The sequence below is a fragment of the Sclerotinia sclerotiorum genome, genomic scaffold (assembly GCF_000146945.2).
Source record: "Sclerotinia sclerotiorum 1980 UF-70 scaffold_6 genomic scaffold, whole genome shotgun sequence".
Taxonomy (NCBI): domain Eukaryota; kingdom Fungi; phylum Ascomycota; class Leotiomycetes; order Helotiales; family Sclerotiniaceae; genus Sclerotinia; species Sclerotinia sclerotiorum.
This window is the reverse complement of record NW_001820830.1, coordinates 633,334-655,615: the sequence shown is the minus strand read 5'-3', so window position 1 is coordinate 655,615 and position 22,282 is coordinate 633,334. Positions and strand designations below refer to the sequence as shown.

At 41.4% G+C, this 22,282-nt stretch overlaps 12 protein-coding genes across 12 annotated transcripts; 7 read left to right on the top strand and 5 right to left on the bottom strand.

The window, feature by feature from the left end:
• Positions 1-757: 757 nt before the first annotated feature.
• On the top strand, positions 758-1,558 carry SS1G_05081 (hypothetical protein; the record flags this gene model as incomplete). The annotated part of the gene is made up of 4 exons (XM_001593603.1): positions 758-842; positions 900-988; positions 1,048-1,380; positions 1,430-1,558. The coding sequence occupies 4 exons, from the start codon at positions 758-760 to the stop codon at positions 1,556-1,558; spliced, it is 636 nt and encodes a 211-aa protein (XP_001593653.1).
• Positions 1,559-1,840: 282 nt separating this feature from the next.
• SS1G_05080 (predicted protein) lies at positions 1,841-2,149 on the bottom strand (the record flags this gene model as incomplete). The annotated part of the gene is made up of 1 exon (XM_001593602.1): positions 1,841-2,149. The coding sequence occupies one exon, from the start codon at positions 2,147-2,149 to the stop codon at positions 1,841-1,843; it is 309 nt and encodes a 102-aa protein (XP_001593652.1).
• A 402-nt stretch (positions 2,150-2,551) lies between these two features.
• On the top strand, positions 2,552-3,675 carry SS1G_05079 (hypothetical protein; the record flags this gene model as incomplete). The annotated part of the gene is made up of 2 exons (XM_001593601.1): positions 2,552-2,848; positions 2,956-3,675. 2 exons carry the CDS (start codon positions 2,552-2,554, stop codon positions 3,673-3,675), a joined length of 1,017 nt encoding a protein of 338 aa, XP_001593651.1.
• A 612-nt stretch (positions 3,676-4,287) lies between these two features.
• Positions 4,288-5,536, bottom strand: SS1G_05078 (hypothetical protein; the record flags this gene model as incomplete). The annotated part of the gene is made up of 4 exons (XM_001593600.1): positions 4,288-4,799; positions 4,853-5,255; positions 5,305-5,332; positions 5,379-5,536. The coding sequence occupies 4 exons, from the start codon at positions 5,534-5,536 to the stop codon at positions 4,288-4,290; spliced, it is 1,101 nt and encodes a 366-aa protein (XP_001593650.1).
• Positions 5,537-6,156: 620 nt separating this feature from the next.
• SS1G_05077 (hypothetical protein) lies at positions 6,157-7,405 on the top strand (the record flags this gene model as incomplete). The annotated part of the gene is made up of 2 exons (XM_001593599.1): positions 6,157-7,108; positions 7,170-7,405. The coding sequence occupies 2 exons, from the start codon at positions 6,157-6,159 to the stop codon at positions 7,403-7,405; spliced, it is 1,188 nt and encodes a 395-aa protein (XP_001593649.1).
• A 1,303-nt stretch (positions 7,406-8,708) lies between these two features.
• On the bottom strand, positions 8,709-8,962 carry SS1G_05076 (predicted protein; the record flags this gene model as incomplete). The annotated part of the gene is made up of 3 exons (XM_001593598.1): positions 8,709-8,741; positions 8,808-8,913; positions 8,946-8,962. The coding sequence occupies 3 exons, from the start codon at positions 8,960-8,962 to the stop codon at positions 8,709-8,711; spliced, it is 156 nt and encodes a 51-aa protein (XP_001593648.1).
• An 880-nt stretch (positions 8,963-9,842) lies between these two features.
• On the top strand, positions 9,843-10,574 carry SS1G_05075 (hypothetical protein; the record flags this gene model as incomplete). The annotated part of the gene is made up of 2 exons (XM_001593597.1): positions 9,843-10,080; positions 10,144-10,574. 2 exons carry the CDS (start codon positions 9,843-9,845, stop codon positions 10,572-10,574), a joined length of 669 nt encoding a protein of 222 aa, XP_001593647.1.
• Positions 10,575-11,643: 1,069 nt separating this feature from the next.
• SS1G_05074 (predicted protein) lies at positions 11,644-11,927 on the top strand (the record flags this gene model as incomplete). The annotated part of the gene is made up of 2 exons (XM_001593596.1): positions 11,644-11,661; positions 11,793-11,927. 2 exons carry the CDS (start codon positions 11,644-11,646, stop codon positions 11,925-11,927), a joined length of 153 nt encoding a protein of 50 aa, XP_001593646.1.
• Positions 11,928-13,734: 1,807 nt separating this feature from the next.
• Positions 13,735-14,854, bottom strand: SS1G_05073 (hypothetical protein; the record flags this gene model as incomplete). The annotated part of the gene is made up of 4 exons (XM_001593595.1): positions 13,735-13,881; positions 13,938-14,155; positions 14,210-14,452; positions 14,590-14,854. 4 exons carry the CDS (start codon positions 14,852-14,854, stop codon positions 13,735-13,737), a joined length of 873 nt encoding a protein of 290 aa, XP_001593645.1.
• Positions 14,855-15,529: 675 nt separating this feature from the next.
• On the top strand, positions 15,530-15,853 carry SS1G_05072 (predicted protein; the record flags this gene model as incomplete). Its single annotated transcript, XM_001593594.1, has 2 exons — positions 15,530-15,561; positions 15,721-15,853. The coding sequence occupies 2 exons, from the start codon at positions 15,530-15,532 to the stop codon at positions 15,851-15,853; spliced, it is 165 nt and encodes a 54-aa protein (XP_001593644.1).
• Positions 15,854-17,780: 1,927 nt separating this feature from the next.
• On the top strand, positions 17,781-19,315 carry SS1G_05071 (hypothetical protein; the record flags this gene model as incomplete). Its single annotated transcript, XM_001593593.1, has 5 exons — positions 17,781-17,855; positions 18,129-18,188; positions 18,270-18,335; positions 18,415-18,507; positions 18,593-19,315. 5 exons carry the CDS (start codon positions 17,781-17,783, stop codon positions 19,313-19,315), a joined length of 1,017 nt encoding a protein of 338 aa, XP_001593643.1.
• Positions 19,316-21,328: 2,013 nt separating this feature from the next.
• Positions 21,329-21,520, bottom strand: SS1G_05070 (hypothetical protein; the record flags this gene model as incomplete). The annotated part of the gene is made up of 1 exon (XM_001593592.1): positions 21,329-21,520. One exon carries the CDS (start codon positions 21,518-21,520, stop codon positions 21,329-21,331), a length of 192 nt encoding a protein of 63 aa, XP_001593642.1.
• Positions 21,521-22,282: the final 762 nt, after the last annotated feature.

The window sequence follows — 22,282 nt, the reverse complement described above, 5'->3', positions numbered from 1 at the left end:
GGCCCCGCAAGCCCACTCCTTCTTAGCGCCATTAATAAACAGTCTTTCGTTTTTTAAACTTTCAAAGAAAGCTGCCCGTCTTGTTTATTACCTCCATAACATGTAATAGGTCTTTAGCCTCACTGTGTCACATAGCTGGATTGATACCATTGTAATCTCATGCCCTAGATGTTATTAGGGGGTGACTAATCCGGTTAGGTAATGCTCAGAGGAATAAGAACATTCATTGGGACACAAACTTCATCTAAATTTGGTACCATAAACCTATACTATCACCGTCTTCGGTTAGCAAAGAAAAGAGATGATATCCAGATCTATCCTGCGAAGTTCACCACTTCGTAACACGATCTTGCGCTCAGCTAACAAGTCCCCGCTGCCTTTTACCCAAAATAAGATACCAGGATGGCCACATATTCTTACGTCTCTCAATCCACCCTCTTCGCGCGGTTATCAAGGGCGCAGGCAGAAATACTACAGATTCGATCCTAATGAAGCTCGAAATGCACGGCCCCTCATCTCCGATGAACATATCAAAAACTTCTCCAAACATCCTGCCCTACACTCATTCATACTCATATTACTTGCCGGTGGCGTAGTGGTTTACATTAGCAATATCGAAGATGTCCCAGTTTCTGGAAGAAGACGTTTCAACATATATAGCCCACAGGACATGGAGAGAGAAGGGCAAATAGCGTATCGACAGATTTTGCAGCAGTATCGCGGACATATTCTTCCCGATTGGGACAAAAGATCCATGATGGTGCAAAGAGTTATGAGCCGATTAATACCTGCGAGTGGCATCGACGACGTAAATTGGGAAGTCAATGTCATAGACTCCGAAGGTGCAATGCAAGATATCAAATGAATTTTAAAATATTTGGCTGACCCTCTCTGCACAGAAATGAATGCCTTCGTCATACCTGGTGGTAAGGTTTTCGTTTTCACTGGAATACTGCCGATTGCTTCAACGGATGACGGTCTTGCTACAGTATAAATCCCTTCGTATCTTTTCCTTAATGGAGAATTCCTGACTCACTGATCTTGCAGATTCTTGGCCATGAAATTGCGCATAACATCGCAAATCATTTGGGGGAATCGATGAGTAAAACCGCTGTGATTTATACACCCTTGCGTATGCTTTTTCGATTCCTGGATGCTACAGGATATACTGGAGGTCTAGGGCAAATATTCGGGTCTCTTGCACTTGAATTTGGCATAAATTTACCCGCGTCAAGAAGTCAGGAAACAGAGGCTGATCATATTGGGTTGATGATCATGGCAAAGAGTTGTTTTAATCCCCAAGCTGCAATTGGCGTATGGAAGAGGATGCAGGCAGCAGAAAGGAATGCGCCCCCTCAATGGCTTTCAACCCATCCATCGGTAGGCTCGTTGATATTTGTTTCAAAATTATAGCACTGATTCATACCAGAATACCAATCGAATAACGCAAATGCAAGAGTGGATGTCCAAAGCAGAGGCTGCAAGAGCCGAAAGTGGATGTGCATCCACCATGGAAAATTTCAATGACTTTCGGACTACATTTGGCGGACTTTGGTGATGACTATAAATGTTGCGGGACACTTGTCTGAGAACTTTATAGAAAGGGGAGTTCTTTTACAGCATTGGGACACTGCCGGACAGCACTGGGAGTTCAGTTGCCATTCTATGGGTGGGGATAAAATGTGAATAGGATTCACTCTACTTCATCTATCAATAAGTTCATCACAGTGAGTCTTTCTTTTACTGTACTTCATCATGATCGCAACAAAGGTATCGTGAGTCAATTTACGCAACTTTATCTGGCACCTGATATATATGTCTCATCAATACAGACTACACCCTACCGAGAACAGGTGGCAAGTAACCCATTAGGTAAAGGCCATGCAACTCCCCTCTCTGCGGCGCTAATGCCACGTATTGGTCGAGATGCATTCTTCCTATCGTAACACGTCCAAATTGATTTTCTGAACGACAATACGTTACCGCTCTCACAAACAACCTCGAATTGCACTGCAGTCGCGAGATCACGTGCAAGCCAGTGATACACACCGCTTCTAGCCTTATGGACGATTGGACCCAGATAAATGCATAGGATCATGGCGTGCATTTCATTACGAGGCGCGCCTCTCCATTCGGAGTGGTCAATCATTTTGGCGTTACATAGCTTGGGTCCACACCGCTATATACCACTCCCCGCTTGTTCCTTTCAAGAAAGCTTTGAGCTTATTGCAAGTCCCACCCCCGCCATATAACGTAAATTATTCGTTAAAAATGGTGCAGATGAGAAATATGCGATAGACCGATAGTCCTCCACCTACCCAAGGTTGTGCGCTTGGCAAATAAGTACGGCATGGCCAAAATGATATCTTCTAGTTGAGGACGTGTCTGCTGTGTTCTTGTGAGCCTCCATCCCCTCTTAAATATTCCTATTGTCCCCTTCTCTGATAAATTATATGGCCTCCCTTTCAGCATTTCACATTCGCCTTTCTTTATTCTTTATTCTTTTTGCACATACCAACTGCTTTCCTTATCCTTCGTTTGAAGTAGCAAAATGGCAGCTGCTGTCATGCAACCACCTTCGGCTATGTCTATGGATAGGGAGATCATGCCCCCTTCTCCTATTTCCAACAACCAATCTAGACATGGTAGAGGAAAACATGGGGGAAGTGTCTCCAGCAACAAGAAGAGTCGTCAGAGAGGCTACAGCATTATCGCGGAACGTGACTCTACTGTCACACGGGCCCTTACCAAGCTTCTAAAGCGTTTCTCAGAAGAAGACAACGAGCTTGAAGAGGGTACAGAGAAGTTTGTCGCCAGTGCTGAGGGCTGGCTTAGTTGTGAGAAAGTTGTAAGTAAAAACCTCGAGGATTTGAGGCCTGCCATTTCAGGATTTGGTTTTGAGCAAAGAAGTCATTTGTCAAGCAAAACAATCTAACATCAAGCTCTACAAAACAGCTCAAGAACCTCGAGACTCTTGATCTCACTCTTCTGGAACTTCGAAAAATCTTACAATCCCCTTCCTCAAAGCCACGGTTCACCCTTAAATCAATTTCCTCATCCGAGACTGAGTCAGACTCTCCATCCGACTACCTTATTCGTCTCAACACTCCTTCTACCCCCACAACTATTACCCCAAGCAACATATCCATGGCTTCTCTTGAGCTTATCACCATGTCGAGCGCAGATCTACCCGACTTTGTCGTGTATGAAACCTCCTACTCAAACTACCCCCTCATCCTCGCTTCCGGAGGTATCAGGAAAGCCGGCGGGCAATCCCATCTATCATTCACCAGTATCTTTATCTCGTCTGATGCAACCGAAACTCGAACTCGTATATCCACAAATAAGGATGACGCCGATGTATCTATCTACATATCTCTCAAAACCACTATAGAATCCAACCCACAGATAAAATGGTATAGAAATGGTAATGGAGGAATAGTCAGTGAAGGAGATGACAATGGTTTAATGAGCAAGAGCGTATGGAAAAAAGTCATAGCAAGGAAAGTGGATATAGGAGTCCTATTTGAGGATGGAGTGGTGAAGAAGGAGGTCCCGGTTGGGCTGAGGGGAAAGGGTGTCAAGGGGAAGAAGTTGGGAAGGGGAAAGGGAAATGGTTGGAATAAGGAGATGAGAGCAAGGAGTGAGGATGAGACGAAGTCAAATGAAGATTAGATTTCTTTGTCGGTCGTGTTGAAAAATTTGGAGTGGCTCATTTGGATCTCTTGGAGATTAAAGCTAAAATGGCACTTCTTCACATGTAACTTCAGTACAAGCATGGCTATAAGTCTGCCAGTAACAAATTGTTGTAGCATCAAAAGAAAGTAATAGAACAAGCTTTAAGACACTTTTGTTACTTGCTTCAAAAATGTACTGACATAATTACTTCTAGATTTTCTTCGCGTGTTGATTTGAAGGAACTATCCAGAAGTACTTTGAGTCATTACAATACTCGAAACACGCATAATAATATTCGGATATGTTTTATGGGAGTTTTGTTATGTCGGATATTGGGTGTTGGATTATACGTAGAGTGGCTAGTACGGATTGGATCTTGACAAAGGGGTGATGATGCGATGTTAGCGTTACTAGAGTTTGGACGGTTCAGTGTTCGTGGTGTTCTTTTCATGATAGTAGGTAAATTTTGGTTGATACATCGAGTGTATTAGGATATAACGACTTTATACATTTAGACAATTTACAGAAAACGAGTTGCAAAGTTGGCCAAAAAAAAATTAAAAAATGTAATGACAAGTGTATCCATTCGCGCTACCTTCGTGTCGAGTATTAAAATATAGCAATAGCGTTTCCATGACTAGATACACCTCCCGGGCAATTATTCGGAGCACTTGTAACGAAGAAGCTCCACCTTCCTTTCTCCTTACAGGTCTTCGCCAATTTCTCCAAGTCGAACATTTCTCCTAGAGGCATACCCCACAATGCCAGTATATATTCATGTAACATGAAATGCTCTTGCGATGGCCAAGCTTCAAAAGCAGGAGCATCACCAGCTGCAGCCGAAAAGTAACAATCGTGCAGCCAATCAAGCATATCTTCATCTTGTTTGAGACCCGCCCATCGCTGGCCATCACCAGGTCCCATGCTATGTGGCCTGAGAGCAGCTGCTTTTCGTGCTTCTGGAGATTTGGTATGGTATGTAGATACGAAGCCCGAGCGGACGAAAAGGAGATCTCCAATTTGAATATTTCCGCCTTGGGAAGCGGGGCGGATGTCAATTCCTTGGGCCTTTCCAGCTGCTTGCAACTCAGCGTAGGATATAGTGTGATAATCAAACGGATCTACATATGCACGTCAGACAACCGAATAGTACAATTTTGTGGTGATTGATTACCATAGATAATTCCATTCTCCTGAGCATAAGTCCAGTAGTCAATCAAGACACCGCGACCAGCAATTCCATGTTCAGCCCAATGATGAATACCACATTTATTATCGTCCTTCTCAGCTCCCACTATATCTTTCGCATTAGTCCCATTGTAGAAGTTGCCAGTTGATATGTGTGCAATATGTCTGAATCCATCCCATTGTGTACCAGATTGCGTATTCAATGAATATAAATCGTCATAGGCTAACCCTGGAGCTAATTCTTTGATTTTATGCTCAAACGGTTCTCGACTAAAACCTGGTACTTCTGGCATGTTCAGAGGGAGATACAATGGAACGATCTCGCCGCTTTGAATTTCACTAGATGCAGCAATAACTCGACTTGGGGTGAGAAGATTCAATCTTCCGATCTAGGTAACAATTAATGGCATTGAAACGCAAAGAACCAAGAGTACCTACATAATCATCACTTCCCCAAACCCACGCACTTTTAGAGATCAGTTAAGTTTCTGGAAACGTCAAGTGCTACTTACGCTCCTTCTGGTGCATCTTCTCTTCGCGGAACATCCTTTCTCGATGGAAACTTCGTGGAATTTGGATCGAATGGAATAGTCGTGGCTGTTTTGTTCCCCGTTAAAAAGTCAGTGACTTGTGTGAGCCAGGTAGTAACTTTCGAATGTATACCTGACATCTTGAATAGTAATTGTGAAGTTGAAATTGCCTTTGAAGAAGATGAGAATTCTCAAGTTCAAACATCACATCTTAAGCTTTCTCGCTTTGTCAATAGAGCTAGCTTTCTTCATTTCCAAGACAAGTTATAGGCCAATCCCTTGCAAATATGACATAGTGCCCGTACACTCGGAAACGTTGACAAAAAAAATTGTTTTTGGGATTGTGCCTTGACCAATCCTACTAGATGTCATAGAAGGGGTAAAATACTCGAGCACTTGGCAAATTCCTAATCGTCGGCTGCTGGGAACGCCGAGACTTCGTGAGTCGGGGAAAGCGAATGTCCTTAGGAAGCAAATTGTCCCTCCTGCTTTCCAATGTCAAAACCTCATGTCCAATACTACTAATCAATAGGTATCATAAGGTTGAAGCGGGACAATTCGTTTTCCGAGGATATTCGACTCACACAGTAGTCGGCCTTCCAACTACCCGACGATTAAGGTTGGTGAGTAATCAAAAGATTGTGAAGACCAAAAATACGGTAGCCGAAACAGAATCATCATGTCAACCTAGTCAACCGCAGAAAGTGCTTTGATATCCATAAGGACTCATCGGTCAAAATTCCCATCAACCTTTGTCATTATGCCTTCAACTCTAGGCCATGAAGAACCCCAAGCGCAACCAAATGACATATTATCAGAAACCAATTCTACATCTCGGAAACCTGGTCGCCCTCCTGGTGTGAATTTGGAACCATACAAAGACTTTATAGTGAAACTCTTTTCCGAAGACAGTATCCCTATCATCGATATTACAAGAAGGCTCAATCAAGAATTAGCTTTAGATGTCTCGGAACGTAAAGTCTCTCGAACTTTGGCAGCATGGAACATTCGCAAAAGAAATCGTGGACCCGTACCTCAAGCTCTCCAAGATCGATTAACCTTTCATTACAATCAAAATCTAAATGATGACCAAATCGCCGAAGCCTTGATTTCTGAAGGGTTCGAAATTAAAAGATCGAATTTGGGGCGTTTAAGGCAGAAGCTTGGTATGCGACGAAGGTCTCGATATTCTGAATTTCGCGAATATTCCCAAGGCCCCGCAGTTGTCAGCAATTCATCATCCACAACGGTTACATCAAAACCGAAGAATACGAAACCAAAGATGGCACAGAATGCTGGATTGATCGTGCAAGTTACGGCATTTGTCGAGAAGTACATGAGCGCGTATGACGGTTCCCACGATTTCAACCACATTCGACGCGTGGTCGGACTGGCACATAGAATATACAAGGAGCTTGATGGAGAGGGGGTGAACGGCTCGGAATTGGACTTGCAAGTTGTGACTTTGGCGGCACTTTTGCATGACGTGGGGGATAAGAAATATCTTTTGCCCGGCCAGGATCAAAATACTTTGGTACTTTCAACGCTATTGGGTTTTGGGGCCGAAGAAAAGTTGGCCATCAAAGTGCAGAGAATCGTTCTCGGAGTTTCGTATTCGAGTGAAATTAAGGATTTGGCATTAGTGAGGGGCTTGATTGAAAAATATCCAGAGTTAGCTGTGGTGCAAGATGCTGACAGGCTCGATGCTGTTGGTAAGAATGCATACCAGAAATGAACAATAAGTAGCTAAGCTAACTTTTTGTTCTACTTTAGGGGCCATCGGAATTGGAAGAACATTCACATTTGGAGGAGCGAAGGGTGCAAGGAATATGGGAGAGACTATTCAGCATTTCGAGGACAAGCTGGAAAAGTTAGGAGGGATGATGAAGACAGCTCCTGGCAAACGAATGGCGAAGGAAAGGACTCAGAGATTAATAATGTTCAAAAACTGGTGGGAGGAAGAACAAAAGGATGCTGAAGGTTTACTACGGCCTCAATCCTCATCTTGATGATGTGGAGCTTGATGGGTACTTTGACTTGGACAACTCTCCGAGCGGGGAAAAATGATTGGATCTACATGACATTGAGGTTTGCTTTATTCGGTCAACTAATATTGGACGGGTTTGCTCCTCACCTGGATATTGATACCAAATATCTACAAGGCTTCAAAAGACAATGGATACTCACGATTTGGAACCAGATTCTTTTAACTTCCTATTGTCGTTGAGGATGGATGCATGACGTTCGAACCGCTCTGTCATATACTCAATTACCTTACATAACTATCCTCGATGCGCTCATGCAGCTCCGTCAATAGCACTTTTTCTACAATTACTTTTTCTTCTTCTCTTTTCACATATACCCAATTAGTTGAATTGCAACAAATTTCTTCGTCTTCTCGTCTCAATTGCTCATGACGCATCTTATAGGCCTGCATTTATCTGGTTTCTTTGAGCAACAGTTCCAAGTGTGCGTGTTGAGAGGCTACAAATTATTTGGAAACGATTGCGAGGAGGCAAGTTCAATGACAGAGCAGAGAAGAGGAGTTGAAGGCGGACAACGTGGGACAACTTTGCTAGAATTAGTGAAATAGTTGTGATGAGTGAGGGAAAACTGAGTACTACTCAAACTAAATACTTGCTGTTCAAAGTCGTACATGAAGAAGTTTGTAGTCAAAGCGGAAGGCAGAAGGCGAATTATTCCTTGACAAATGCATATTCTGCGACCTTTTAAAGCTTTGAGTCGATTTTCTGGGGAACTGCTATGGCAGCAAGCTTGCTCTGGACATGACCTTATTTAAAACGATTGATGAATCTTAGCAACATTGACAACAGTTCCCCTACAGTTCCAATGATAACCGCCGGAAGATCTTAGAAACGATTTCCTTCGATCGAAAATTAATGGGGATCACATGAGATATTTTGTACACATATCCTTTCAATACCCACATGACTGAAATTGGAACTTCCTCCGAACTAAATTGACCCCTGGCAAAAAAAGAAAAGATTTCCCCTTGAAGTCGGTGCGTGTGTTGTCGAAATAAAGTAAGGCCTCTTTTCTTTTGCATCTGTGTGCACAGTGAAGCCACGAAAGCTTTTTTGTGGAGTTTTGTGTGGATATACTAGGTAACTTCAATTACCCCGCAAAGGAACGGAGGAAAAACAATCACCAGTGACCATCCATCTTATTACTCGTATTTTCTCTTTTAGAGTTTGACTACGGACGGGTATTCTCCTGTACAACTCGGGACTTTGTAAATTACAGGCTCAGGCTTGCCTTTGACTGGAGATACTATTGTTTTAATTTGCCTCTTCACCAGGGGGATTTCCAAGGAAATTCCTTTTGCTATTTTTCCCGTAGTTAGTTCATTCTTTGCTCGAGCATCTATCCAATGACTCAAATTGGACTTACCAAAATCTGAAGCCTAACATTTTCAACAAGGCTGATGAGCTTGTTCACCTCGGTCTCCGAAGTACAGAATATTTCATGTGCAACGCATGTACGCATGTAACGTTGTCTGGGGTAAGAAATCCTTGATCCTTTACATACTTGCCAATTCGAGCCATGACTTACAATTCGATGCTCAATATGGATGTTTTTTATCTGTCAAGTGCAAGGGATATCAAACATGCTTGTTTTATTGGTCAATGACTTTGTTTGTAAAAGGATCGGAAAAATGAATGTGATTGTTTATAATGTGATTGGCTCCCTTTCCCGTAATTCCTTTTTCCGGGGTTGTGGGTCGGGGTACCAGAGTAGAGTAGTATTTTCAATGATCAACCACGCATGGATGAAGTGAAAAAATTGACAACAGGAAATTACTTGATGCAATTAAAAATGTTCAAGGTAAAAGCTGCGAGAATAATTATTATAAGTGTACAATACAAATGTGCCGGTATTTACGCAGATGGTGGATTGCATCTAGATTCTAGACATCACCGCTACTTTAAATAGGTACCTAGTCAAATTTTTATTCATCGCTTGGAATTAGACGTTTAGAACTTTAGATCGATCACACTACCCGATGCATGATGGAGGGGAAAGTCAGGATCAGAGTACATATTTCCTGCAGGGAAAAGGCTTCCCGCCACCAAACTTAATGACGGAGCAAAATCTCGATTCTGTATTACGGCCGATGCAGATCAATACAATATGAATCTTTTACTGATAATTCCCTCAAATTAATTGGTTCCCGACGAACTTCTCATCGATGCACTGAACTTCGCTCGGATTAAGTCTCTAAAGAGGTAATCGTCTGCAGGTAATTATATGCGCTCGTTCAACCTATAAGAGAAAGCTTGTCCCCCGTCTATCTCTCTTGTTTCTCTAAGCAAAGTTCAAATAAATCACACTCTAAAAAAAACATCCGTTTTTTCTTTCCACATACACTTCTTTACTTCAAATCACCAATTTGTTTATTCCCCGAAACAGTCTTCAACCGCCAAAATGCAATTCTCATACGCAACCATCACCGCTCTGCTCGCTTCAGTAGCTTACTCCCAATCTGTCGCCAGTGAAGTAGCTCAACTTCCTTCCTGTGCCCTTACTTGCTTAGCAACCGCCGTTCCCGGTGCTGGCTGTGGTCTCGCAGATTATGCTTGTCAATGCGGTACTGCCAAAGATTCTATCACCCAGGCAGCTACCCCATGTATCGCAGCCGGTTGCTCTACCGAAGATGCTTTGAGTATGTATTCCTACTTCCTCCCATCATATGGGTAAAATAATTCTAACAAACTCCCTCCACCAGAAACCCAACAAGTAACCAACCAAATCTGCGCTCTCGAAAACGCATCCAGCTCATCTGGTTCCTCATCCGCAGCCGCCTCTACCAGCGGCCCATCCTCCTCCTCCGCTACCGAATCCTCCTCATCTGCAGGAAGTAGCATTTCCTCCGCCACCGGCAGCGCCATTTCCAGCATCAGCAGCTCGCTCTCCTCAGTTGGTAGCTCCATCTCTGCATCAGCTTCTTCAGTTGGAAGTTCCATTTCTGCATCTGCTTCCTCGGTTGCTAGTTCTGCTAGAGAATCTGCTTCTTCTACTCGTGCTTCGGCCTCTTCTCGTGCTTCGGCTTCTTCTACTTCTTCTGCTGCAGCTACTACTTCTACGGCTGCTGGAAACCGTGTCGCGGCTGCTGGTGCAGTGGTTGGTGCGGGTTTCTTGGCTGCTTTTGCTTTGTAGAGAGAGAGGGGAGTTTTTTCTCTCATGGAGGGAGGAGCTTGATGGATGGATGGATGGATGTGGTAATTTGTGTATGAGGAATTGGTATGGGAATCGGAATTGGGATTTGATGATGGGGATGGGGATGATTGATGATGAAATTAAAATTATCATGGATTTCAAGATGAATTAATGTCTTTTGGATTCTTTACACAACTTTGTTTTGCTAGATGGAGGATGGATGGAAGGCCAAAAGCAATTGGAAAAATTATGCAGGGTTGTTGGACCTTTTTTTCTATTATTGAGATTAAGATTTATCTTATAATTAATACTTTTTCTAATGATATCATAAATATACAATATAAAATCTTGGATGATTGTTGTTATTGTTGTTATTACTGCTCCTATTGTTCAATGGATTTTGAATATCTAGTTGGATGTAATGCTATCACTATATACCTATCAATTCAAATAGATTCAGGATCAAGGTGAATTCATCAAATCATCACCTCACCTCACCATAATCATAAAGTAAAACCCACCAACCTACACCCAACGTCTCTTAACTCCCGTACATATTACCTAACATAACGTCAGGAGATTCGGGGCTAGAATAGAATAGAGTAGAATAGAATAGAGGAGAGGGAATGAGTTCGGACATGACTAAATCAGATTAAATCAAAGTAAAGCAGACTAGAGCAAGGTACAGTGAACTAGACCTGACTAGAGTAGAGCAAAGCAAAGCAAAGCATGCCAAGGGGAACTAGGAATACTAAGGGTAATGATGGGATAGTATGGGATAGTATGGGATAGTATGGGATAGTATGGCTTGGAAGTTGGCGGGTGGTCACTGGTTGGTCTTTAGGTTAGTGGAGTGGATATGAGGGATTGGTTGGGGCTTGGATTTGGGGGTTGAGGGTTTGAGGGTTGAGGGTTTGAGGGTTGAGGGTTTGAGGGTTGAGAGTTTGAGGGTTGAGAGTTTGAGGGTTGAGAGTTTGGCTAGATGTTGGTTGGGAGGATAGATTGGTGGGATAAAAAGAACTGTGCGTATTGTGACGTGATGTAATGGGATAGGATGGGATATGATATAATGGGATGGGATGTGTTGGTAGGTAGGGAGAACTGTGCGTGATGATTATGGGTGGGATGTGGGGTGTGTGAAGTTAGAAGGAGGAGTGAAGTGTCACGATTCACCATTAGGATTGATGGTGTTACGATGGTAGCAAACTGATTAATTAGGAGAGCTTAGGCCGTGCGCAAACACGATCAGATTTCATCGAATTAGTATGTGATCTTGGTCACCTGAAGATCGTATGCGCACGCACCATCAGAAATCGCGTGATAAGGAGTCTTGAGGAGCCAGAAAGCTTCTAGGGGCCCCCTTTATTGTTCAGTATATAGTCAGAGTAGTTTCATAGTTTAGGAGCTTCGTGCTCAACTTAGTTATCAATTAGTTTACCTACATTCTACTTGATCTAGTAACGACTTCACTTCCAAGTGAAGACTAGTGATAAAGCCTTAACCCACAACTACCAATCAGACGAAACCTCAGGCAGCCGCTGCCTCCGGTACAGTATCGTTACATGAAGTTGGGTTGGGTAGATGTGAATATGATCTACACATCTACATCCTCACGACTCGAATAATAGAATATATTTTGAGATTTTGAGATTTTGAGATTTTGAGATTGATGTGAATTATAATCAGAGAGTGAGGGAGGTAAGAATTTAATTATTTACATAATTATTTTAGTATATCAAAGTGAGTAGATAAATATACAACTTTGTTAAAAGGAATGACCTCACACAGGGAATAGTGGGAAGCTGATAGGGCAGAACTGAGGTAATATTGGTCTAGTAGGTTAATCTCTCTTCTAAGTTCTACCGAAGTGCGAAGCTCTCTTACAGAGAGCTTCTCAATCTAGTCCTAATAGGACTAGTGCCCTGTGCACGTGCTACGCAGGAACCATTCACTTTAACAAACTTTTTATTTTAAACTTATTTTTATATCATTTATTTTATAAAATTCTCTTATTAATGATATTGAATAAGATACAAATTTTTAGTTTTAGTAAAATATTATTTATAAATTCCTATATAAATTTAAAGACATTTATTTTATTTTATTTTAATTTCATTTCATAATAAACTTAATAAAATCTTCTCTTATAATACAATAACAATTTAAACTCCTTCTTTACTATTTCTATTTATACTCTCTCTCTAGTATATAATACAAAACCCAAAATTTCCAGACCATCACTTACTTACCCAGAGCTTTCATGCAGTGTTCTCCGATAATAATCAGTAGCGTTAGTCATCCCATATAGCAATCATTCCTCTGTAATTTCCCATGCCCTTTCCTCTCATATTAGTCTGCAAATCATCATTTCTGATTCTTGGCTTTGTAATCCGTATAGGTAGCAATATTTTGCCACATTTTCCGGCAATATGAAGTATACCAGCTCGATATTTCCAGGATAATGGCATAGCTTCATGCTTTTTCATTAAACGCGTACTAGCACATCATACTTATATCTGTGATGTAAGATCTTAGTTCTATAAGTAGCTATCATTGAGATACCTATAACGCGCTGCATAGTCATTCGATTATATACAAAACAAAACAAAACAAAGCTCAAATCTAATCTGATCTAATCTAATTCTCCTTGCGGAACTCTATAATGATGTAATCAAGACAGCAAAGTTCCAACTTGTAGCTTATCCACTTGGAAGTAAATCCACCATCAAATTTAAAAGTTAAAAAATCAAAACCTCATTCTAGATTCCCACTCATCTAATATCATCCAGATAAGCGACACTTCCTTCCGCAACCCCCTAACAAACAACGCAATTCTACGAAACTTCAACAAAGACAACCGTGGTATCAAAAAAGAAAACAAAAATTTGCGAAAACAACCGAGAAAAGCAAATTCGTTTGAAGAGGGATAATTGATCTCGAACCGGCTGATCTTTTCACTGGCCTATGAAGAACCATTTCATCAATATTTTTGATTGCACATTTTAATCATATAATCAAGAGACATGGCAGTATTTCAACGACTGAGACTCAGAATTTAGGCTCTCGTTCCTATACTACTTTTTAGAAATATAGATGCATAAAGTCCTTCTTACAGGCCATTTAGAGTATTTTGTGCTGCTAGTGCATTTCCTGTTTGATGTTAGGTTTGAGATTTTATGGAGAGGATGGAGGATTTTAATTTACCAGTGTCAAAATAATCGAGGAGCATTACTCGTGGGGGTCGACCCCAGGTTGTTGTGCAGAGATCGGCTTGCGCTCCTATGCTACCTACACCTGTCGCTGCGTTCTAAGAAATTGCAAGTTAGCGATTTGCCTGCGGAGGCATAAAGACTTATTACTTACCGTCGTTGCAGCTGCTGATCTGTCAGGTATGAGAATACCAAGTATATCAACATCCAAATAATGGTTTATCAGCGGCAAGAGTCCATCTCCATTAGATCCCCCAGGGCGATCAAGTGCACATGTGGGAAATGTAGAAGTAGTTACATCGTATGCAGTTTCGAAAAAATAGGAAAATTCCGGTAGGATATACGGAGCCACATTTGTATTTGCGTCATAATCTACACAAAGTTAGTTATTGGCTGCGGAAAATATTGGTAGGGCTGACTGCTCACCAAGAAACATAACGAGTCGATCTCCAGCCGTGATCATTTCTTGAAGTGTAGGCCATTCGTCTATGGCTAGCTGATGTGGTGGTGTGTATGCATAGTTTGCTAGACCAGATGCCTCCATTACTGCACTGAAATTTCCCACAGGAACATAATCTCCATTCGTGAGTAGTAAGGTTACAACTTCGTTGGGGTTTGCATCAAGCCATTTCTTGATATCTGATAGATAATCTACTGCTGGCCCAGCATCTGTATCCAGAATGGGTTAATAATTACTTAAGGAGGTGTTGAGAACAATAAGGAAAAGAATCCATTGGGAAAAAAGTAGATACCGTCTAAAAGAGGAAATAGAATTGAATGATAGGATAACTGGATCTACAACTAACCTAGCTCAAAGCATGAAGTATGGCAAAGCGTCAAAGTTTTGAGGAAATAATGGGTTTGGGCTTGAAGGAATCTAACACCGGCATTGAGTTGAGCCGTGACATCGATATTTTGATTTTGTGTTGGTAAATCCCCTACAAAAGCACTATCGTGTGTTCCAATCTGGGATATATTCGACCATTTTCGATCACATAGCTCTGCGTAACCATTACAAACTTGTGCAACAGTGACTGATACGCACACACTAAGATATAAAAATAGACGCATTTCGCAGAAATAACCTTGTACAAAAGTACCTAGGGAGGAGTGTGTCGCAAATCCATGAATGCGGAAAGGAAATCAACTATCTTTATAATATTGATGCTATTGAAATATAGTAGCATGTATTAACATATGATCCCACATCTAGCTCGTGGATGGTTTTGTAGCTTCCATTTTAGATCATCGGGCCGAGTCATCCTAACCAAATATTTATATGGGTCATACACAACTTAAGGCTATCTAACAATATCTAACCACACGCCGTAATTATTCCAAGCGATACAAGCTTAATGAAGTTTATGATGGACATTCATAGAGATAGGTTATCTACGGAGTATCAACGGGTTTGGATTATTTTGTGGGAGTTGGGATTAGATTGACAAATGAAAATTGGCGAAGCTTACTCGTGGATACCGAAGGATAAGTACCAACTGCCGATGCGGGGTTAGCGTGAACGTCTAGGAACCAGATCCTTTCATGTTGCATCGCATATACTCCATAAAGTGTCCTTAAGTTAATGCCTCCCCCATCTTCTGCGGAATATTGTTCATTATATAGCCACGCGTATTTTCAGGGGGGAAGTCAGCTAGCCATTGAAGGTTACACGCCCGTCTTTCAATAAAAGTGTCCATGACCGAACTCAAAGACAAATGTCTGCATGTGATCTGATTTGGTGAAGAGATGACGAGGAACTCTGGCTTTGCCTCGGGTTGGTACGTTATAACTTCCTTATTTGATCTTATTCATTGCGAATGATTCGGGTCTTAGAATGTCATCTTATGTGGCCATAGAAAAGCAAACTTTATCTGATGACCTGAGAAATCATAAGTTTACAAATTTAAACTGATATTGAACTTTTAAATATTGTCCAGTGGAAGTCCAATATTGGCAGGGTTTAAAGGAAACAAATCTGAGTTTCAAAGCATAGAAGTGCAGAGACCTGTGAAGTCGATCACGGGATTTTGGTCAATCCTCGATATATTCGGGCAGAATAGTGCAGTCTAGCCACATAGCTGAGTAGGAAAATCTACTTTTTTTTGGTCTTATGCTTTATTTTATCGCTCAGTCTTTGCGATTGTGACTTTGAAGTTCCACAATATACTAAAGTTAGGAAAAAGGAGAGGAGACTTCAATAGCATTCAAAACTGGGGCTGCTTTTCTACCTTAATATCGCCAGGATCTTTTTCTTTCCGCTCTAACTCCCACTTCTACCTTCCACCGTTCCCTGGCGTGCTGAAAAGAACATTTGATAATTGCCAAAGGTTCATTTTAGAAGGAGGTTATCGCTCGCTGGGAGGAGATGCCAGACGAATAGAAAACTGGCATGGAGCAGAAGTGCGGAGGGAATTGAAAGTTTCATGAAGTCCTCCTGGTAAACTAGCTAGCTTTCTAGTGCATATTCACGAGCAGTTATAAACCAGAAGACGATCCGCGTGATAATTAGGACAGCCGGAAAAGGGAGCGCTTGTGGAATCTTTCCTGAAAGCGGAGTTGACGCAGGCCCTCTATCAGAAAAAAGACGGCCTCACATGCATGCCGTTGGCCTCAAGATGAATCGGCTCTTAAGGCGATGGAGGAAAAGGGGAGTGGAACCAAGCTTTTTACCGACCCGAAACTCACATTCCCTCCCTTCATTCCAACCACATTTTCCGCCGCCCTCGCTTCTACTCGGCACCTCTTCCCCCACCATCCTTTAAGCTTTATATCGCCGGTCTTCCTACTTCTTTTCTCCTGTTTCTATCTTCCACTACGGGCTCTGTCCATTCAGATCTACTAAAATATTCCATACTGAATATACAAGCGGTTGGAACGATAAAACGACAAGTATGAAGTTGTGCCTCAAAGCGGTTAAGATCAGCTGTATGATAGATCACCTCAAATCCATTTTAATTCCTTCGTGTGAAATAGTATCTATGCTTAGTTTTTTATCAAAGATCAGAGGACGATGGGACTGGGAACTAGTTTTTATGAACTCCATACGTTGGTTGTAAAGGGGTTTGCAGACGAGGTTTACCACGCGGAAATTTATATGTAGGTCTATGCTAGTAACGAGGCTAGTATCACTACTTCATGGCACCAGCGGCTCAAGGTCCATGGAAGTTGGTCTCTTTTGCTGAAGGATTTCCCTTTTTATAATATTGGTTGTAAAGGTCTTATATCAGTTTTCCATCTAGTCAGCTTGGTAGTTGAGTGGATGAAGGTTATATTTCTTGTGATGGGAGAGTCTACACTCCTTCCTACTGCTGGAACTTAGTAGGCCGTGGAGCAAATGTGGTTACCAATTTCTGTTATCTTTTGCTCGTAGTCCCCTCCTAAATCATATACATCCAGCTCTTCAGACTTTTTTACTGGTGCTTCTCACTTCGAGACGCCCAGTTCAATTGGAACTTGTTTTACACTTATTCCCATAAAAAATCCTAGTTTCCACAGCTATTCATTTGATGCTCTGTTGTGTTCTCTCTTCTTTCGTTCTTCTTTTCATCCCCTCTCGCTTACCTTGCCCTTCTCGTTTCATCACACTTCAGCTTCTGACTCCTATGCTTCACCTTTCAAGTAGTCGACGAGGAGGCACCGGCTATTACATCCGGGGTTGGAACATGGTGGGGCGATCTAAGAAGCAGAATATAGATCGTCATCCATTGAAAATATTCCAGCAGCGTGATAAAAATGATATGAATGAAAAGTGAAATGAATGATAAAAGCAATATAAGGAATTTGAAACTGATCTATTTACATGGATACTGTAGTAGCAAAGAACAAATCTCATAACTAAAGTATGCTTCGCTCAGTTGCTTAATCCACATGTCGACTAAGCAACTCGAAAAGGGTAATGCATCCATGTTTTTGTTTACTCTAGAATATTTTTATTTATCTACCCAGCTTCGATTCAGTAAAACAACAGACAGAAGGTTAACACACAATACCGCACATAATGGCATTCTTTACGCTCTCGTACCTCCTTGCTGAGCAGATCCATCACTCGAATCAAGAACAATCCACTTCCTCAGTATGTTCCTCAGTCGCGAAACCTCGATCTACAGCTTCTACTATGGCTGGTACTGCTGCAAATCTCTATAGCAAACAATTGCATCCATCGCTATATTTTTTACCTGTAATATCACCACAATACACACCTTCCGGCATTGAAAATACATCCAAGAGCCCCAATTGCAATCAGTCAGCTCCTTTGCTATATTCCTCACATGCAGCTTCACAATCTACATCTTATGTTGTAGCAGATACCTCTGAGATTCTCGCATCCAGTAGCTCTAAGCTACAGCAAGATATACATCAAACAAGGGAATCAGATAAGGAGGAAAGTCTCCAGCAAATACCAGCGGTAAGTTTCCCATAGTGACTCCGTAGCCGGGTGTGGCGGTGGTAAGATTGTATTTTATTGCTGATTCTGACATATATATAGGAAGAACCTCAGGTGGCAGCCCTTCTTTCAATATGCATATTGCTGCGTTTGCTCATCAAAAACAAGGTAGGCTTTTAAAAGGAATTCCTACCATCTGGCTTGATATTGAGAAGGTAATCATTACTTTTGCTAATCTAATATATAGAAGGAACCTCGACAAACGCCATATCTTGCGTCATTCGTCAAACCCACACTGCTTGTGAAAGAGGAAGTTGCTAAACAAAATATTCAGTGTGGTGTAAGTTTTCTGGAGCATCCCATGACTAGTTGATATAATACTAGTACAGAAACTCTTACATTTACTGACCTCAAGACATATACAGGACGAAACTCAGACCGCCCCTCCTCTCCTCTCCCCCTTCGCTGTACTCAAACCACCCCTCAAACGAACAAAAATCAAAAACATCCACACCGACCAACACGAATACCATTTCTACGGCACCACATCATCCCCAGAAATTATCACATCCGAAGCCGCAAACTTCATATGCGATAACTCTCGAGCATCCAAATCATCCATAAAGCGAATCCTGAAACAATTCCTCGCAATCACGAGTCAAGACTCCCAAGATACCTGCCACGTTACTCCCGAAGCTATGTGGTTCATAGTAAACATGACGAAAAAATCCAAGAACTTCCATACAGCTCGATGGCACCGCGACGGTCGAATGATCGAATGCACGGATGGAAATCACATCCTTCATTGCAGATACGCAAGTACACTATCTGGACCCACCACTCTCGTTCTTCCGGAAACAGATAGAGTCACAGGTGTTATGCGTACATATGCCGGGAATCGAAGGAAGATATCAGATATTCTTTCCTCGGAAGAACCATTAAAGATATCTTGTAATCAGATTATTCGATTTTCGTGGGGTAAGGAGGATAGCCCTGTTCATTCTGAACCGGATTTGGTCACCGATCGAGTTTTTATCTCTTGTATTTATGGGAGTATTTGTGAGATTAAGGATATTGCTTCTACGCGTAGACAGGTGATTGGAGATTCTCAGGCGTTTTTTAGAGGAGGGGGTGAGAAAGGAGTTTAAGTGGAGGCTGCTAGATGTGTAAATTTTGGGATCTTGACTAGTTGAAGAGGGGATGATATAATTGATTGTTGAAAGGTCTACATCTGGTAGTGATTAGTCTAGAATTGGAAGATGGGCTAGGATAAGAAGAAGAGACTATCAGAGATATTAAGATGGAATGATTTGATTTTTCGGTTGGAGGATAGGATAGAATGAGAGGATACGAATTTATGAATAAATGAATGAATGATATTCAGAGCGATAAATCAAATGATTATTATTTCCTTCTTTTTCAGATTGGAGATAAAATTCTTGATCAAGAATTGTAAGGATGAGATGAGTAGAAATTTGAGCAAGAGAGAATATATTGATTACTTTTAAATCGAAGAATGAAATGAAATAAAATAAGAATATAGTATTGAATACAAATTACAGAGTAAATAAATCAATTTGTAAGAATATAAATCGAACGAATATTAATTATATATCTTGTTAAAAGGAATGACCTCACACAGGGAATAGTGGGAAGCTGATAGGGCAGAACTGAGGTAATATTGGTCTAGTAGGTTAATCTCTCTTCTAAGTTCTATGGAAGTGCGAAGCTCTCTGTAAGAGAGCTTCTCAATCTAGTCCTAACAGGACTAGTGCCCTGTGCACATGCTACGCAGGAACCATTCACTTTAACATATCTCTTTAAATTAAAACAATTATAAATTCTATATAAAGTGAAAAAAACCTTTTAATTGATAAAATTCATTTATATATAAAACTTAACACAATTACTTATTCGTCCAAATAAAATTCTTCTAATATTAAATATTATTAAAATAACTGTTAAAGTGAATGGTTTCTGCGTAGCATGTGCACAGGGCACTAGTCCTGTTAGGACTAGATTGAGAAGCTCTCTTACAGAGAGCTTCGCACTTCCGTAGAACTTAGAAGAGAGATTAACCTACTAGACCAATATTACCTCAGTTCTGCCCTATCAGCTTCCCACTATTCCCTGTGTGAGGTCATTCCTTTTAACAATAACCAATAATAAAAAAATGAGAATAATATCAAGAACTAAACTCCAATTCATCTTATAGATATGTAATATCCGCATGATTATCTCTCTAAAGAATCTTTCTTATCTCTCTTCCTCACTTCTTACTTGGGAAGGTGATTTCAAATAAGCTTACTGTTACGACGGCTATCTTCTACGCCGCGTCACATGACTAAACCAAGGTAACGTGATTAAGTCACGTTATGGGCCGCTGAGGAACGCTGGCTGTCCAGGACCGCGCAGCGGTCCTGACTAGCCATAGGCATGAAGGTCTATATAATCAAGATGGATTTCCTTTGTATAGAGCTTCGTGCTCAAGATCAATCATTTAGTATACTCTACTATTAGTTACGAATAGCATATCATTATTGTCATTACTTTAAGTCCCTACTTGACGCCTAGTTATAAATCTACCTCGAGAGCCTAGAGCACTTCCACGTGATCTAGACGGTTACCCTCGTAACACTTACTGGTCTATTCGTGTGGTTCTTCGATAGGTTCATACTATGAAAGCGACCAATCTAACTGTAAAATGGTGTGCAGGGACCTTGTCTCCATTTTTAGGCCGTTTAGGTGAAGGTTAACATAACGACAACCAAGAATTTCCACAACCTCAACTTTCACAACTGCTTCCAGGAAACCGGCAAAAGCTACTTCTCAAATTATAGCTTAGCTTTCAACTTTCATGAATCTAATATCAAAAAGAATCAAGGATAGCGAACAGGTGATGTTTATATGATGTCTATTGATTAGAGTGGGTATTTAGACGTCATGTTGAATCGATGAACTTGAAAAATTAAGAGCTCACTCCCAGCACCTTTAGCAACACAGGAACACATCAATATCCTGCCAATTATCGATGGCCCTACTGATCCCTTCGAGCTTCGACATGGATTTACATAAAGTTTGAGGTCGACCATGTACATTCCGGCCCCTACATGACGAGACCCATATGTTTAATTCCTTCCGTATTAACATAAGTGCTTTAATCAGACAGTAGAACGCTTTGCGGCTTGGTTTTCTCTACGTCGAGTGATCCATCGAGACAGCTGAAGGCCGATAAGTCCAACTGCAACAATGAAGACCACACAGAAGACAACAATGACACCAGGCTCACGAGCTGCCCAGTTCTTTCTCCTAACAAGGTGTTGTGTAGCTTCGCGGATCTGGGTAGTTGCCATATCGATCGGTTACTGTAAATCAAACCATCAGTCAAGTGCTCAGTATCCACTTTTGAAATGTTCAAATCAAATCTTCAATTGAGAAGTTATTTCGTGCGCATCATCGACATCCGCCAAATGGATCACCAGCTTGATAATCAAAATTCAAATCCATGGATCGAGAAAGGACAGCCTGGGATAGTGGGCTTTTGGTCGCAAGTGCTGCTTGAAATGAGGACGGGTTATCTTACTCGCTGGCTTGGAGCTTAGGATTGAGGTGAAGGAGGCTCTATTTGTAAGAATCAGTAAAGTCATTGAAGTCTAAAGAGTATCTGTGAAAGTATCACTCACGTTGACGGATGACTTCGTAAAGATTTTGATGGCCAAATGTTCGTAAGTAAGAAGCCGTTGTACGGTCAATTGATCTGTTGAACTGTCAATTTTTGATATGCTACCAATTACTGCTTAAGAGCCAAGCCAGCCAGAGACGAGTGTTCACAGATATTGCAATGCCGAGATTTCTGCCAACCAAATCGTGCGACTCGAAATTCGGCCATGTACAAAGATGATTCGCGTCAGGCTGATGTGCTCATCTTTAACGCGGGGGGAAATGCGGGGAAGGTATGAGGAATTCAAAATATGTTGGACTGGATATGACTTCCCAGATGGTCGTGGTAAACTTCTGGAATTATATTATTTCGGGTGAATGATGCCGACTCTCCACTGAGAAGTATTTTTTTCGTGGTGAGAGAGAAATGGGTCTGAGGAATAAGAATCTCCTTC